The 12721-nt window shown below is 57.7% G+C and overlaps 3 protein-coding genes across 7 annotated transcripts in view; 1 reads left to right on the forward strand and 2 right to left on the reverse strand.

Annotated features, from left to right (window-relative positions):
- The window catches only part of FBXO6 (F-box protein 6), a 7313-nt gene extending 6964 nt beyond the window's left edge, over nucleotides 1–349 (reverse strand). Inside the window, exon 1 of one of the 2 annotated variants that reach the window (XM_015591408.2) lies at nucleotides 273–349. The gene's annotated coding sequence lies outside the window, so the exon portion shown is untranslated. The remainder of the gene's footprint in view (nucleotides 1–272) is intronic. The other variant, XM_006914353.3, reaches the window with a different exon arrangement.
- Nucleotides 350–1122: 773 nt separating this feature from the next.
- FBXO44 (F-box protein 44) lies at nucleotides 1123–6609 on the reverse strand. Of its 4 annotated transcripts, none has more exons than XM_025048623.1 (6): nucleotides 6498–6609; nucleotides 4924–5212; nucleotides 3634–3760; nucleotides 3391–3486; nucleotides 3146–3281; nucleotides 1123–2221 (listed from the first exon to the last, which is right to left on the reverse strand). In XM_025048623.1, exons 2-6 carry the CDS (start codon nucleotides 5186–5188, stop codon nucleotides 2039–2041), a joined length of 807 nt encoding a protein of 268 aa, XP_024904391.1. In that variant the 5' UTR covers nucleotides 5189–5212; nucleotides 6498–6609; the 3' UTR covers nucleotides 1123–2038. The 4 variants fall into 4 exon arrangements, with proteins under 4 accessions (XP_024904391.1, XP_015446780.1, XP_006914417.1 ...); XM_015591294.2 differs by lacking the exon at nucleotides 6498–6609 and adding an exon at nucleotides 6083–6204; XM_006914355.3 differs by lacking the exon at nucleotides 6498–6609 and adding an exon at nucleotides 6096–6203.
- A 25-nt stretch (nucleotides 6610–6634) lies between these two features.
- FBXO2 (F-box protein 2) lies at nucleotides 6635–12038 on the forward strand. Its single transcript, XM_006914357.3, has 6 exons — nucleotides 6635–6767; nucleotides 9891–10259; nucleotides 10686–10815; nucleotides 10888–10983; nucleotides 11276–11414; nucleotides 11625–12038. The coding sequence occupies exons 1-6, from the start codon at nucleotides 6746–6748 to the stop codon at nucleotides 11757–11759; spliced, it is 891 nt and encodes a 296-aa protein (XP_006914419.1). The 5' UTR covers nucleotides 6635–6745; the 3' UTR covers nucleotides 11760–12038.
- Nucleotides 12039–12721: the final 683 nt, after the last annotated feature.

The following is a 12721-nucleotide window of genomic DNA, read 5'->3' on the forward strand; positions in this document are numbered from 1 at the left end:
GCGCGCCGCGCTTGGCCCGCCCCCCTCGGGCTCAGCGGGCTGTGACCTTGGCCTCGCGGGACGGACGGCGGGCCACGGGAAAGGGGGTCTGGAGTCCTCAGGGCCCGAGTCGCGCCACGGGAACCGGAGGACCTCGTTTCCCGAACGCGTCTTCCCCGCCAGGGGGCTCGGCAGCCGGGACCCATCCTTTCTCTTCGCTTCTTTCTGCCTCCGGGAAAGCCCCAGGCTCCTCCTAACCAAGCCCCCGCCCCTGCGAGGGCCACTCCTCATACCTCAGTCTGTACCCCAGAAGAGGAAGGGTGGGTGGGACCGGTTCCCGGGCCTGGGCCCGCGAGCCACTCCCTGGAGGGTGATTGCTAAAAGTGAAAGTGGCTTCCCCTGGCTCCTGCCTTCTCCAGAGCGTGACTAAGGCTGGCCCTAATTGACTCAAAGATAAACATCTCTGCGTTTTCGTCGGCATTAAATTCATTAATTTCTTTCCTCTTTCAACAAGTAATTATCGAGTACCTGGTACTTCAAGCCACTACAAAGTGTTGTGCATGCTGTGCATTGCACAAGGGTGCCTGGCTCAGGTTGCATTAACTCTTTAGGGCAGTATCTTCTCCAAGGAAGGGTGTCTGTCCTTTTGCTAACTTGCCATACAGCGAGTGAGTGGTGGTCCCTGCCCTGGCTGAGGTCCTAATCTAGCTCACTGTTGAATAAGATAATTATATTTAAACAATATTTGTTGTACACCGACTATGTGCCAGGCACCGTTCTAAATGCTTTGGCTTCATCTAATGTCAGTAAAGCTCTTGGAAACACCGGTAAGAAGTGGCCGATATGTCCCTGCTGACCCAGCATAAGGTGGACACAAGGGCTTCCCAGGGATATCCACGCCCCTACCCCCAGGCTTGTGGCCAGGGCCCCAGAGGAAGCTGGTAGTGCTGGGGACTGCTGGGGTGGGCTGTTTGCAGCTTATCGAGGGGTGTGTCCCATGACCCTGGTTCTGCGATGGTCTTGCTCCTGAAATGTCAACCCTTCTCTGTACCTGGAACAGAAGCCACACTATATTGCACCTTCTGCAAGTCTAGGACCTCCCATGAAGTTTGCCCTTTCCTGCAAAAAACCACAGGGCACAAGTTGGGCTGGGAAAACCTTTTATTTGGCCACATGCAGCAGGGGCAGAAGCAGAGCACTGCTGTCCTTCCAGCAGGAGGGGAGGGGAGGTCCTGGGTGGCGTGGGGACTTGGAATACTCTCCAAGCCACAGGGAGCCTGGCCTAGGCATGGCGGGGGACAGACAGTCCTTGAAAACCCCCTACCCCACTCGTCCTTTGCTCACACATCCTAGCTCTCAGAATCGGAAACCAGTCCTGCCCCCACCGGCCCTGGGTTACCGTGCACAGGATTCCGGGGGTCTTCTGGAGACCCCCAACCCCATCTGGATTCTGAGGCTTCATTGACAATGTGAACAGTGCAGACCTGGCACGGACCCCACCCCACCCTGGGCCTGTCCAGCTGAGACCAGGCCTGAGCCTCTGGGCCAAAGCCACCGCTCTGAGTGGGCAGGCATAGTGAGAGCTTGGGAGCAGCAGAATGGGAGAGGACAGGCCAGAAGAGCCCTCCTTCCACTCTCGGATCTATCTGAGCTACATAGTCACCTCCCAGCCACAGGCTCGACAGATGTCCTCCTGACTGTCCCTGCTCCAGGGACACCCAAAAAAGATAGGGAGAAAGGGTCCAGGAGGGGAAGGTAGAAACATAGATCTGAGTTTGGAGACCCACTCTTAGAGGAGTTAGGGGGAGGAGCCTGGGGGAACACCCTGTACCTCTCTAATTTCAGGGGCCCTAGCTCTTAAAAGTGCCTACACAGGCCTCCCTCACCATCATTCAGGTTGAGCCCTCGGGTGGAGAGCTGGCTGCCTGCAGCATGTGGGGGCTACATGAACCAAGAGCCTCATAAAGAAGAGGTGACTGGAGGGCAAGGATGAACTAGGAGGTCTGGGGGAGCCTGGTCCACCTCCCCTTCCCGAGCCCAGCCTTTCTCTGAGAGAAGTTTACCAGTCAGGGTTCTGTGGATGGGGGCTCGGGGACATCAGGGCAGTGGGGGGCCCAATGGTGATGCTGCTGTTGGTGACCCTCGGTCCGTACCAGCCGGCCCAGTAGTGAGTGTCTACGCCGCCGTGCTGAAACCAGATGTAGCGGACGCCGGGTGGGTAGTTGGAGAACGTGTGGGAGACCTGGGAAGGGGCAGATGGAGGGAGGGAGAGGTCAGGGGAGCTGTCCCTGAGGGTGGTGGCACTGCCTGCAGGGGCAGGGGGACAAGGAAGGGGCTAATAGCTTAGTGCTGGACCAGGAGTCAGAAGAACTGAGTTTAAACAATAACTCTGTGATTTGGGGCAGACCACTTCCCCTCTCTATGCCTCAGTTTCCTCCTCTGTAAAATGGAGTAAAATCTTGGAGGGTCCACTCCACAGGATTATCCAAATACAGCTCAGGAGAACTGAAGGAAACTTTGCAAGCTGCCAAACGATGTCCAATACGGTCATCACTGGACAAGTGTGGCTATTTAATGAAAATGAACTAAAATTAGATAAAATCAAAAATTCAGTTTCTCAGTCGCATTAGGAACTGGCTCTCATTGTTCAATAGTCACATGTAGCTATCGACTACCATACTGGACGGTGCAGACAGGCCATTTCTATTACTGCAGAAAGTTCTGTTGGACAGCACTGGTCTAGATTAGGAGTTGGCACATTTTAGCCTAGGAGCCCACTGCCTATTTTCGTAAATAAAGTTTTATTGGAACACAGCTATGTCCATTTGCTAAAGCTGCTTTCAAAACACAACTGCAGAGTTGAAGAAGAGTCGAATAGCTGTGACAGACGCAGTACGGCCCACAGAGCCTAAAATGTTTGTATCTAGCCTTTTAAGAAAACATTCGCTGACCCCGGCCTAGATAATAGTAATAACCAATATTAGTAATTAATAAGTCAACCTTTTTGAATATGGCTTTACCAGCATCATTTCACTGATGTATTTCAGAGCTCAGAGCAGCCGAAGCCCAGGAGAGAAGCAGCAGAGCTGGGATCTGAACCCAGACCTCGTGGCTACAGTCTCAGCCTTGGGCAATGTGCCCCCTGCCCCTTTTCTGGCCCACACACCTCCCTCCACTTGGCATCGCTCTTCTGCTGGATTGTTGCTGGGTCTGGCTGGAAGGTCCCCAGAGGCGCATGCGCTGACGAAAGGAGCTGAACACACAGCTGGTACTTGGACCCACAGTCTGGTTTGGCTGCAAACCTGCAGGCAGAGAGGAAGACCCAGTAGGGCCTTGGAGATGGGAGGCAGGGTGGGGATGGGGTGCCTGAGTGGCAGGCCCCTCCCCCAGACCCTCACCGCAGGCACTCACCAGTCCTTGACCTTGATATCCGGCCGTGTGGTGTCCATCAGCTCCTCCCAATACCCTTCAGCCTTGAGGTCCACTACCTGGGACTTGAGGCAGGTGCTGGGGGTGGGTGGAGGGTGGGAGGGGCTGGGGCTCACCACTAGGGCACCGGGGGGGCTAGGACTGCCCTCCCAGAGCAGAAGAGATCCCAGGGTGCAGTGACTTGGGCTTCCCCCCACCCCAAGACCCCCCGACCTTGGATCTTACTAATAAGAAGTCACGAAGTATTTCTTGACCTGGTCATTGGGGAATTCCTTCCTCTGGTCTCCAGAGAGATCCTCCACCTTCCACTCATCACCTCCATTCACGTCCAGGCTCCAGAACTCAAACCCCTCTGGCAGGAAAGCAGAGCTCACGTTAGAGGGAAGCCCCCAGCGGTCACCTTCTCCCAAGGGGCCCTTCTTCCCTGGATTTCGGCAGTTGTCCTTGAGCCCCATGCTGTGGAAGACTGTAGATCAATAGTGTCCCCCTGTATTAGGTGCTTTCTGTGTGTCAGGTACCATGGTCAGTGACTTCTACCGCAAATCCTGAGACACGCGATGATATAAACGACCAGCCCCCTTCTGTGATAGAGAACTCTCCGACACTGGCCAGAGCTGGGGCTAGTCCTTGCTCTACCAACAGTGGGCTCCGTGACCTTAGGCAAGATGCTTTCCCTCTTTGAGCCTTGGTTTTGTCCTCTGGAAACTGGGGTCAAGAACAAGGACTGGCAAACTTTTTCTGTAAAGGTCAAAATATTTCAGGTTTTATGGGCTACATACTGTCTCTATCCCATAGGTATTTTTTTTATATAACCCTATAAAACTGTGAAAAATATTTTTAGCTCCTGGGCTAGACGTGGCTCATGGACCATGGTGTGCCAACTGCTGGTCAGGAACATGGCTGTTGGGGAGTCACGTGAGGCAGGCGTCTAAAAGCTCTGGGCGGCTTGGAGTTGTTTTATCATTATTTTTCTATAGAATTTGGCCATATGATGGAGACTGAGGTTCCCATTCCATCCCAGTGTCCAGCTGACACGTTATAATATAGCAAGGCAAAAAGGGGGTTCTGGATGATTGCAGAAGTCTTGATTTATTTGTTATTGTAATGTGGTGGAAAGAAGTCTGGATCTCTCATGCTCCTATTAGCAAAGCCCCCTTCGGCCTCTGTGACAGTCCTAGCAGGCCTAGCTTGCCCTAGAGTCTGGGAACTAGGCCAACAAAATATGGCTGACTTCCTGGTTTTGTGTCTAGGGCATGAGCGGTCCTAACTGGCCAACATTCCCTCTCCTAGGAAAGGCCACACTGGGGACATAAGAGTGGAATAAGAAATGCCACTTTTGGCCTCAGTTTGCTAATCTGAAAAATGAATGCATTTCCAGAACCTACCTTTCAGAATGATTGTGAGGATTAAAGGCATTAAGAGTGCCTGGCTCATGGTAAGTGCTTAATAAACGTCAGCTGGTACCTTGACAGTGTGTGTGTGATGGGGGCACACTGGACCCGCTCTGTACCTCACCTTCAGCACATGGGTTGTGCAGGAGGTTCCTGTGGAGACTTCGTAGGAAGTAGAAGATCTTCCAGTCGGCCACAGGCTGGTCCCAGTCCTCTGCGATGAAGCCCTCCCGTAGGCACTTGCGTTTCCAGAGGGTCACAAGGTCGATGAGGTCGCGCCAGAGGCTGCAGACCAGGCGGCAGCGCAGCAGCAGCTGGCGGGCGGGCACGTGTGTGAACAGCTCCAGCAGGATGTTCTCAGGCAGCTCGTTGATGTTCCCCATGGCCATGGCTCCTGGCTTCTGGACACTCTTCTGTGATTATTGAAAAGCGAAGCTACAGACCCGGCCCTGTCCCCAAGACCTGGCATTTGCTGCACCCCATGGTGGTGGAAGTTCCCATCCCAGGTCTTCCATTCACTGCCTCAGGAAAGTCGCTGTGCCTTTCTGAGCCTCAGCTTCTTCCTCTGTAAAATGGGGCCAGGAACAGTACTTACCTCCCGGGGGGAGGGTTCAAGGAGCCTGGGACACAGACAACTGAAGCTGTTAGAGGCGAGCTCTGATCATATATATATATATTTTTACTGGCACCTCACAACAGCCTGTAAAGGAGGCTGGGGAGGTCCAGAGAGATGGCAGGATCTGCCCAAAGTCACACAGGCAGCAACAGAGCAGAGAAGGAGGAGTAACAATGCGCAGCTCCGCAGAACCCTCCAGCCTGTCCCGTGCCTTCTGCATTCTCTTTCCCGTCCTCAACACGGACGGAGGGGGGATGTTGGGGACAGGAATAATTATTGTCTCCGACAGAGGTCCGAAGGGCTCAAGCGACTCAAGACCGCAGAGAAAATGCTCTGCCATGCTAGGACTGGAGAAGGGGAGGGCGGTGGGAAAAGGCCGTTCCTACGCCTTCGCACCCATCCCCGCGGCTGAGCTGCAGCCCCAGGACCCCTTGCGCGTCTTCGGCCTCCCACCGTGTTGTGACTTTAAAATATCCCCCCCACCCCCAAAGTCGGGGCTCGGAACCCTGCGCTTCCAGGGCGACCCCAGCCCGGGTTTCTGCCCGCGCCGCAGGAGGCCCTGCCACGCAGCCCCCGCAACCTGCGACTCGTCTCCCCGAGCCTCCCTCCGCTCACTGCGGCGCGTCCCCCGAGCCCGTCCGCCAGACCCTGACCCGCCCGCGCCTACCCTGGCCGGTCACCTGAGCTCAGCCACGCGCGCACGATCCCGCTCGGCGGCAGGTGCTGAGCCTGCCTGGGCCCGGGATCGCGGATGGATGCGGCCCCGCCCCGGCCCGCCAGGCCCCGCCCCGGCCCTGCTGGCCCAGCCTCCACCGCCCGCCTCCATCCGCGCTGCACCGAGGCGCGCGGGACCTGGGACGCGCCCCCTACCGCGAAGTAGGAAAATTACCCGGGGTTGGGGGGAGGGGTGTCGGGAGGAGCTTCTGCACCCCCGCTCGGCCTCGGCCGCACTCCCCGCATCCTCCACATGACCCAGACTTCCCTGCCCCCTCGCCTCCTCCTCGCAGCGGCCACCCTAGGAGGGAGCTGGGAGACGCCTCCAATCGGACCCCCCATTGAAAGAAAAAAAGCCGACTCTTGACCTTTCCCGGCCTCCTGGGTCCAGCGAGGAACCTGCAGCCTCAGGCCTCCGGCCGACCGCTTCGTATTGCGGGGCGTCCGGGCGCGGGGCCAAAGGCGGGGCGGGGACAGAGGAGGGCGCCTTTAAGAGGCGCGGCGGGCCGGGACCCGACCCAGACGCGGGCAGCACCTGGACTCGTCACTGCCGCGGGTCCCCGACAGCCCCGCAGCGCTCCCGCTCCTCCTCTTCTCGCGACCGCCCCCGACTGCGATGGACGGAGACGGTGATCCAGGTAGCCGTCGCCCGAACCCACTCGCTCAGCCCGGGAGGGGAGACCGGGGCAGGCGAGTGCTCCCGAGAGGGGGCATCAGAGGAGGGGGGAGGCTCGACACCCAGCGCCGCAAACTTTCGCCTAAGCAAAGCCCTTGAGACAGTCGCAAAAGAGAACATTTCTCTGGTATCTTGGTCTGGTGGGAGGCCTCAAGAGGTGACAGGTAGGTAGGGAGGACTCCTGGGTCCCCTTTACCCAGAAAATGGCATTGGAGTAATCCCATGTTCCTGCCTCCCAGCGCCCTGAGGGTCTATTGGTTTGGAGTTCGGGACGCATCTGGGATGGAGGAGGTTTGCAAGCCTTTTTCTTCCATCAACTTCTTGCATTTGCCAGCTCTGGCTCCTGAGGCGCCTGAATCCCCACGGATTTCTTGGCATTATGGTCCTCTCCCCACCCCCATCCCGGCCTTCCTCCAGGACTCCCTTGTCTGGAGGGGCCACCTTCATCTGAGTGGCCAGATTCCCAGTGGGGACCAGGCCAGTAGTGAGGGAGAGTTGGGATGCCAGCTCATGCTAGGGCCCTCTGAGACTGCCCAGTCATCTTGTCTGGCACCAGAGAACCCCCTCCCCATCCCTCCAGCTGGCTGGGCCTGTAGGGGTTGCCTGCTGAGTCAGGGTGGGATCAGATCTGCCTGCAGATCTCCCCACCCCTTTCTCAGCTGGCTCATCTGAGAGTGGGCATTACTGAGTGGGGAGGCAATAGGGAACAGACTAATGCGCACTCAGGTAGCCAAGCGCCCCCTCCCAGCCCTGAAACTGCCAGCTCCTTCAGCTCCTACTCCCAATCCAAGGCCCCCTTGCCACATCTTTCATATGGCCCCAGGATGGGCTCCCGCTTTTTTCCCAGGGCCCAGCTATTCCCTGGACTCCAGGGCCCAATCCACATGAGTGAATCAGCCATGGAGGCAGCTTCCAGGAGCCAGATAACTTTCCGACAGCAACAATGTGGGGAGTTGTGTGTGCTTGAGCAGGGGTGAGGGGCCTGTAATCAGATCTAGGGCCTCAAGTGCCAGGCCTGGGGCCAGGAGAGGGGACTGGGCGAGGTGCACCTTTCGGGAGAGCATCAGGTGTCCACCAGGGCCAGGGCAGGGCAGAGGGAGGGGTGGAGAGGTGAGGACACTGGGCTCTGTTCCCCAGAGAGTTGTGGGCAGCAGGATAGGCAGGTGATGTGGCTTCAAGGCCTGGCATTTTCCTCTCTGCCCATTGTTTTGCGATGTGACTCGGGAGAAGCCAGAAAGCCTCTCTGGGCCTTAGTTTCCTCTTTGCCAAAAGGGAGAGGGTAAAGCACCACATCAGAAAGATGTGGCAACAAAACAAAATGAAAAACTAATAATGAAGGGAATGTGCTGTGCCGAATAATAATGTTCACGAAATAAGATCTAGTGAGGACTCACTGTGTGCTCTGGGCTCTGAAGAGGTAAACCCTGATTTAGCTCTCAAGGGTCTGACTGTGTGGGAACAGGGAGAATGCTGCATGTGAAGAGGTGAAGGGCTGGCAGGCCGAGCTCCTGGCAACACTCAGACTTGGGTCCAAGCCTTGCCTATTCCCTGCCCCAGTGCCTGGCCTATTTCAACTATCACCTGATAGTTGAATTTCCAGGGTCCAACCCTTAAGAACGCCCCCATCCTTAGTCTGGGAGCTGTGGCCTCTTCCGTCACCCAGAGCGGCTTTGTCTCCTCACCGTCTCTCCCTCCAGAGACACTGGAGTACCTGACGTCCAGTCTGGGAGCTGTGGCCTCTTCCGTCACCCAGAGTGGCCTTGTCTCCTCACAGTCCTCACAGTCTCTCCCTCCAGAGACACTGGAGTACCTGACGTCTGCTTACTCAAGGCTTCCATGGCCTAGCTGAGGCTGGCTGGGATCCAGAAGGCAGTCTAGCCGGCCACTCCTGACATCTGTTCCCCTCCTGACATTTGCCCCCTCGTCAGGGGATTTGAACATCAGCACTGTCTGAATGGCCTGGCACCAGGATTACCACCATTTTACAGATGAGGAAACCGAGGGCCACGGATAGGAAAAGGAGTCAAGAAACCTTCCTTTCCCAAGCACTTATTACATCTCCCTGTTTGGCACACGGTCTCTTTTAACAAGCCCTCCTCCCTGATCACCAAGTCATACGGCCCCATTCTCCCTCCCCCTCAGGCCTCAGATCCCCATGTCCCCTGCCCTAATACTAGCAGTGCGACCTTTGGCAAGTCACTTCTCATCTGAGCCTGAGCATTTTCATCTGCAGCATCAAAATCATAACAGTGCCTCGTAATTCCATGAATTATTTTTATCCAGGTGTGGTGGTTAAAGGTGGCTCGGAGGCAGGACTGCCTGGGTTCAAAGCCAGGCTCCAACCAGCTGTTTGTCGTGTGATGCTGGGCCATTTCACCTCTCTGTGCCTCAGTTCCCTCATCAGTGAAATAGGGACAGTGATAGGAACAACCTCAAACAGATGCCGTGGGCTTTAAAGAGGAAATCAAGTTAAAATGCTCAGAACGGTACCTACAATTGCTAAGCGCCCAATAAACATTGGCTGCTGACAGCGAGCGCGCCAGGCAGGGTGCCAGACGCCAGGTACCAGGAATGAAGCAGTGACTTTCCCAGGCCTGGTTTCTGTCCTCATGTCCTCAGTCTAGTCCCAAGGAAGGTGTTTATAAACCATGCACCCTAGGACGAACCTGGGAAGGACTGGAACTCCAGCAGCGAGAGGATGTAACTGGGAAGTCTGGGAGGGCGTCTGGGAGGAAGTGCCAGAAGCCGGGCTGTCAGAGCGTGGTTGGAAGGATTAAAGTAGTTCATATGCGAAACGTTAAGGCAGTCTTGTTATTAATAGTATCAGTTCTGTTATCCGCTCATCCCAGTTCTGTGGGATGTACTGGCCCTGCAGGGGAAATAGGCCTCTGAGGCCACTCTTCGGACTTGAGGCTGGTCTGTGGCCCTGATTCCCTTGTGCCTCCTCCACTGGCCCTAGCTCCGGACTGTCCGAGGGTGGGTCGGGGATGGGTACCCGATTCATCACGGTTTTGGGGCGTGGGGGAGGACAGTCTAGGGGGAGTCACGGCCCCCCTCCACTCCCCCACCCCGCACCTGCCCATAGAAAGCGTGGGCCAGCCGGAGGAGGCAAGCCCGGAGGAGCAGCAGGAGGAGGCGTGTGCGGAGGAGTCGAATGCCGGCGAGGAGCGGCCGGAGGAGGAGGAGGAGGAAGCCGCGTACCTGGACGAGCTGCCGGAGCCGCTGCTGCTGCGCGTGCTGGCGGAGCTGCCGGCTGCGGAGCTCGTGCAGGCCTGCCGCCTGGTGTGCCTCCGCTGGAAGGAGCTGGTGGACGGCGCCCCCCTGTGGCTGCTCAAGTGCCAGCAGGAGGGGCTGGTGCCCGAGGGCGGCGCGGAGGACGAGCGAGACCACTGGCAGCAGTTCTACTTCCTGAGCAAGAGGCGACGCAACCTGCTGCGCAACCCATGCGGGGAAGGTGAGGGTCAGGACCTATTATCCCATGGCTGCGGGGCTCAGCTTTCCCTTCTGGAAAATGGGCCAAACAGTGCTAGCCTGCTTTGAGGGTTAAATGAGATAAAGCGCTTGGCACAATGCCCAGCACAGAGTAGTCCCAACAATCATCGTATTATTATTTCCTCGTCTGCCTGCTCCCTGGGGGAATGAGGGGAGTGGGTCTCTTTCCCAGGTCCTTCCACTCTCTGTGAGCCGGGGGGCAAGACAGGACTCTCCCAGGAGTGAAAGAGAATCTGGGACAAACAGGAAACGCCTCCCGTTCAACGCCACCATCATCACACCGTTAAAAGACCATTTCACCCAGCCTCGACCTCAGGGGCCAGAGCCAGCGCTGCCGCACCCTCGGCAGGGAATGGGTGGCCAGAGTGGGACTGTCGTCTTCCTACAGAGGACTTGGAGGGCTGGTGCGATGTGGAGCACGGTGGGGACGGCTGGAGGGTGGAGGATCTGCCGGGAGACTGCGGGCTGGAATTCATTCACGACGAGAGCGTCAAGAAGTTCTTCGCCTCCTCCTTTGAGTAAGCAGACGGGGGATGGAGGCCAAGGACGGGGAGGGGACCTCCGCTCCCTCCTAACTCCACCTCCCGCAGGTGGTGTCGCAAAGCGCAGGTCATTGACCTCCAGGCTGAGGGCTACTGGGAGGAGCTGCTGGACACCACTCAGCCAGCCATCGTGGTGAAGGACTGGTGAGCGGCCCGGGGGGACTGGGGATGCGGGGAACTAAAGCCGCGTGGCCCTCGGTCTCTGGGAGGTGAAATCTACCTTCCCTCCTGAGTTTAAATGTTGGCAATTTTTGTCTGTTTGTTTTGGTCCTGGAGTTGGGACCTCGGGCAAGTCACTTTCTCTCTCTGGCCTCAAACTCCTTATCTGTAAAGTGGGGACCCTGGTCGTCGGACCCTGGTCGCAGGGTCACCTTGTGTAGGAGGCCGGGCCCAGGGTGCCTGCTCGGCCCGCGCGCTCGCTCACTCCTCCGGGCAGGTACTCGGGCCGCAGCGACGCCGGCTGTTTGTACGAGCTCACGGTGAAGCTGCTGTCCGAGCACGAGGACGTGCTGGCCGAGTTCAACAGCGGGCAGGTGGCGGTGCCGCAAGATAGCGAAGACGGGGGCTGGATCGAAGTGAGCTTGGAGGCCCTGGGGGGACGGGGCCGGGCGATGGGCGGGGCTTGCGGAAACCCTGCCCCAAGGGCGGGGCTGGGCGCCCAGAGGCGAGGAGGAGGGACCCAGGGCTAAGAAATCGAGGAGTCTAGAGGCGGGTCAGGGCATCAGGGTGGGGTGGTTTGGGTAGGACTTGGGGTCTCGAGCCTGACCCTTCTCCTCACCCCCCAGATCTCCCACACCTTCACCGACTACGGGCCCGGCGTTCGCTTCGTCCGCTTCGAGCACGGCGGGCAGGACTCCGTCTACTGGAAGGGCTGGTTTGGGGCTCGTGTGACCAACAGCAGCGTGTGGGTGGAGCCCTGAGGGACCCGTCCAGCTTCCCCCAGCTGCCCTGGAGGGGCAGAGGCCTGGGGTACACAGGCCTTAGTCATAGCGCCCTCACCTTACCCATCCCACGCACCCCTCTTCCAGCCCCGACTCCAAACCCAGCCCCCACATGGGTAGAGAAGAGTTTCGTTGGCATATATTTGCATCTGGAAAATAAGATGGGTGAGGGCTTGGCCCTGGGCTGGGCCCACCGCTGAATCCCCCACACCTAGCACAGTGCCTGCCACGAAGTGGGCATTCAATAAATATTATTTGTCCAAGGAAGAAATGAATGAACCAATGGGAGAATGAACACCCCTCCCTCTGCATCCTTCTCTGTCTCTTGAGGGCCCCTGGCCCAGCCTGGAAAAATACTTGGTGGGGCTCCAGCTGCTCTGGTTTCCAGGGCCCATTGGGCCAGTGCAGAGCCAGCCAGGCCTGGGCCAGCTGGACAAAGGCTGGGATTGTGAGACCAAGAAGTGGGGAACTGGGCCTGGCGCCTGCCTGACACCCAAGCTGTCCAGAGGCCAGAACCGAGTGTGTGTGGTTGGGGGAGGGGGGCCTTCAGGCCTCTCTTAATCCCCTTCCCCATTCCTTTCTGAAGGCAGGATGGTGGCTGATGGTAACACCTCATCTGGGGTACGAATTCTTCTGGGCCCAGGGATGGCTGCCTGTGACCTAGGGTACAGGGCAGGGAAGGCGTAGGTGGGGGGTGCAGAAAGGCTCCACTTGGTTTCTCTCTCTAGTTCATCCCCACTTCATGTCGTCCTCCCTGCCATGTCCTCCCTCCCGGTCATTAGCATCTGGTCTCATTGGGCATTTTCCAAGCCAGCCCAGCACTGGCCCCTGGCACTGGCTGAAGCGGGAGTGGGGGGAAGAAGGGTGTGATGCCAGGCACTCTCTAGCCTCCCCAGCAGCTCTTAAACTCTCCCCATGACTCAGCTGCTGGTCCTGGGGGG

Source organism: Pteropus alecto, unplaced genomic scaffold, assembly GCF_000325575.1.
Source record: "Pteropus alecto unplaced genomic scaffold, ASM32557v1 scaffold125, whole genome shotgun sequence".
Classification (NCBI taxonomy): Eukaryota; Metazoa; Chordata; class Mammalia; order Chiroptera; family Pteropodidae; genus Pteropus; species Pteropus alecto.

Bases quoted from the DNA above. Each gene is read 5' to 3' on its own strand.
- FBXO44 (XM_025048623.1), bottom strand. From the start codon at position 5,188: ATGGCCATGGGGAACATCAACGAGCTGCCTGAGAACATCCTGCTGGAG. The intron at 3,761-4,923 runs GTGAGGTACAGA...CTTTCCTGCCAG, and splicing joins GCACAACCCATGTGCTGAAG to AGGGGTTTGAGTTCTGGAGC. The intron at 3,282-3,390 runs GTGAGTGCCTGC...CTCTGCCTGCAG, and splicing joins GATATCAAGGTCAAGGACTG to GTTTGCAGCCAAACCAGACT.
- FBXO2 (XM_006914357.3), top strand. From the start codon at position 6,746: ATGGACGGAGACGGTGATCCAG. The intron at 10,260-10,685 runs GTGAGGGTCAGG...GTCTTCCTACAG, and splicing joins GCGCAACCCATGCGGGGAAG to AGGACTTGGAGGGCTGGTGC. The intron at 10,984-11,275 runs GTGAGCGGCCCG...TCCTCCGGGCAG, and splicing joins GCCATCGTGGTGAAGGACTG to GTACTCGGGCCGCAGCGACG.